This window comes from Juglans regia, chromosome 11, assembly GCF_001411555.2.
Source record: "Juglans regia cultivar Chandler chromosome 11, Walnut 2.0, whole genome shotgun sequence".
Lineage (NCBI taxonomy): Eukaryota > Viridiplantae > Streptophyta > Magnoliopsida > Fagales > Juglandaceae > Juglans > Juglans regia.
In genome coordinates, this window is record NC_049911.1 from 8,677,736 (window position 1) to 8,679,880 (window position 2,145).

The 2,145-nt window shown below is 43.5% G+C and overlaps 1 protein-coding gene across 1 annotated transcript; it reads left to right on the top strand.

Moving 5' to 3' along the window:
* The first annotated feature begins 387 nt into the window (after nt 1-387).
* On the top strand, nt 388-1,919 carry LOC108992065 (receptor-like protein kinase 5). The gene has a single exon (XM_018966517.2). It carries the CDS (start codon nt 599-601, stop codon nt 1,871-1,873), a length of 1,275 nt encoding a protein of 424 aa, XP_018822062.1. The 5' UTR covers nt 388-598; the 3' UTR covers nt 1,874-1,919.
* Nucleotides 1,920-2,145: the final 226 nt, after the last annotated feature.

A 2,145-nucleotide genomic window follows, 5' to 3' on the forward strand; every position in this document is an offset into this window, starting at 1 on the left:
TATATAAAAAATATATATCTAATATAAAAATCAAATGTGAGTAAAATAGTAAAATAAATTCATGTGAATTAGTTAAGTTTGAGTTTAGAAAAATTCTATTCTTAAGTCTCATACACCACATACCATCATTTTTATGATTTTTTTAATTTTATTCTCTTATCAAATGTGTAGTATATGAATTATGAGTAAAATAATTCAATTATTTTAAGAATAATAAAACCAAAAAAAGACTTTAAAAAAATTTAAAAAAATAAAAAAAATTATAATGTGTGATGTATGTGCTTATGAATAGCAATACTCTTGAGTTTAACTATTGAACGAGAGTGCTCTTACCACTCTCTACGCTAACATCCAAACCTAACTGCCATATAAAAATGCTTTAGACAAAGGGCTCTGACATGTGAGTGCCCCTGAAACCACTCAGAAACCCAAAACAAATAGCAAATATCTTTCATTCCGATCTCCATAACTAACGGCCATGATTAACTGGGTGTCTTCCCTCTCTCTTACTCTCTCTCTGTAATCTCCAGCCCACATTAGATAATCTAAATTCCCACAAATTCCTTCTCGAAGGGTAAAAAACAGTGAAGATTTGCAAATGGATTTTCCCAAATTCTCTGTACCTTCCGTGTTTCTGATAATTGTGGTTATGGGTCTGTCTTCTGGTGCAGAATCAAAGACGTATTGGGAGGACATCGAGGTTTTGAAGGAGCTGAAGAACGGGCTCGAGCCTGGCTCAGTGAGTCCAGGCTCATGCGTGAGCTCTTGGGACTTCACCGTTGATCCCTGCGATAACCTCTTTAGCGACCGCTTCACCTGCGGCTTCAGGTGCGACCTCGTCGTCTCGGGAAGGAGCCGAGTCACGGAGATCGGTCTTGACCAGGCGGGTTACACCGGTTCTCTCTCGTCTACTTCTTGGAATCTCCATTACTTGGAATCCCTTGACCTCTCCGACAACTTCTTCTCCGGTCCGATTTCTAGCTCGCTGGCTAACCTGACTAGGCTGCGCCGCTTGGGTCTGTCGAGGAACACTCTCTCCGGCGAGATACCCACCTCGATTGGATCACTCTCTGAGCTCGAGGAGCTTTATCTCGATAACAACAATCTCCAGGGAACAATCCCGGCGAGTATGAACAACTTGGTGAACTTGAAACGGCTCGAGCTTCAATCGAACAAGCTCGCCGGAGTGTTTCCCGAGTTGGGTTCTTTGAAAAACCTTTCCTTCTTGGACGCCAGCGACAATGCCATCTCCGGCAAAATCCCGGGGACGTTTCCGGCTTCTTTGATTCAAATATCGATGAGAGACAACGTCTTAGAAGGAACGATGGCCCCTGACAGTTTCAGAAACTTGGACTATCTGCAAGTACTCGATCTGAGTCACAACCGTCTCAGTGGCTCCGTCCCAGCGCTTCTTTTCGACGCCCTTCCATCTCTGCAGCAACTTGCGCTCTCATTCAACCACTTCTCCTCCATACAAGTCCCAGCGTCCATGGCCACCCAGAGCGAGCTCATAGCCATTGATCTCAGCAACAACGAGCTCCACGGCTTTCTACCCTCGTTCATGTCGTTGATGCCAAGGCTCTCCGCTTTGTCCCTCGAGAACAACAAGCTCACGGGCATGATACCAACCCAGTACGCCTTCAAAGCCGTCGTGCCCGGACCCGGAATCTCACCTTTCGAGAGGCTCTTGCTCGGCGGGAATTACTTGTTCGGAGCCATACCGGACCCTCTAATGGGTCTCAAACCGGGTTCTGTAAACATGAGGCTAGTGGACAACTGTTTGATAAGATGTCCGGCCATTTTCTTTTTCTGTCAGGGTGGTGACCAGAAATCTTTGGCCGAGTGTAAGAGCTTCAGTCCTTTAATTCCTTGAACACTGTGACTACATGTCTATATAATTGATGGTGTTATTAATTTGATCTGTTTCTCTTATCTGGTTATAATTGCTCTCCACTTTCTTCAAAGCTCCCTCCCACATTCGTTTGATCTGTGATTTAGGGTATAAATCTCCTCCTGCCAGGCTTTCTGAAACAAATGGCTACCTACCTAAAAGAATTTACTCTTCGTCTTATTAGCATGCATTGCAGCAAAACCTTCTGCTTTAAGAAAAATACATATATGTATGTATCTATATGTATATATTAA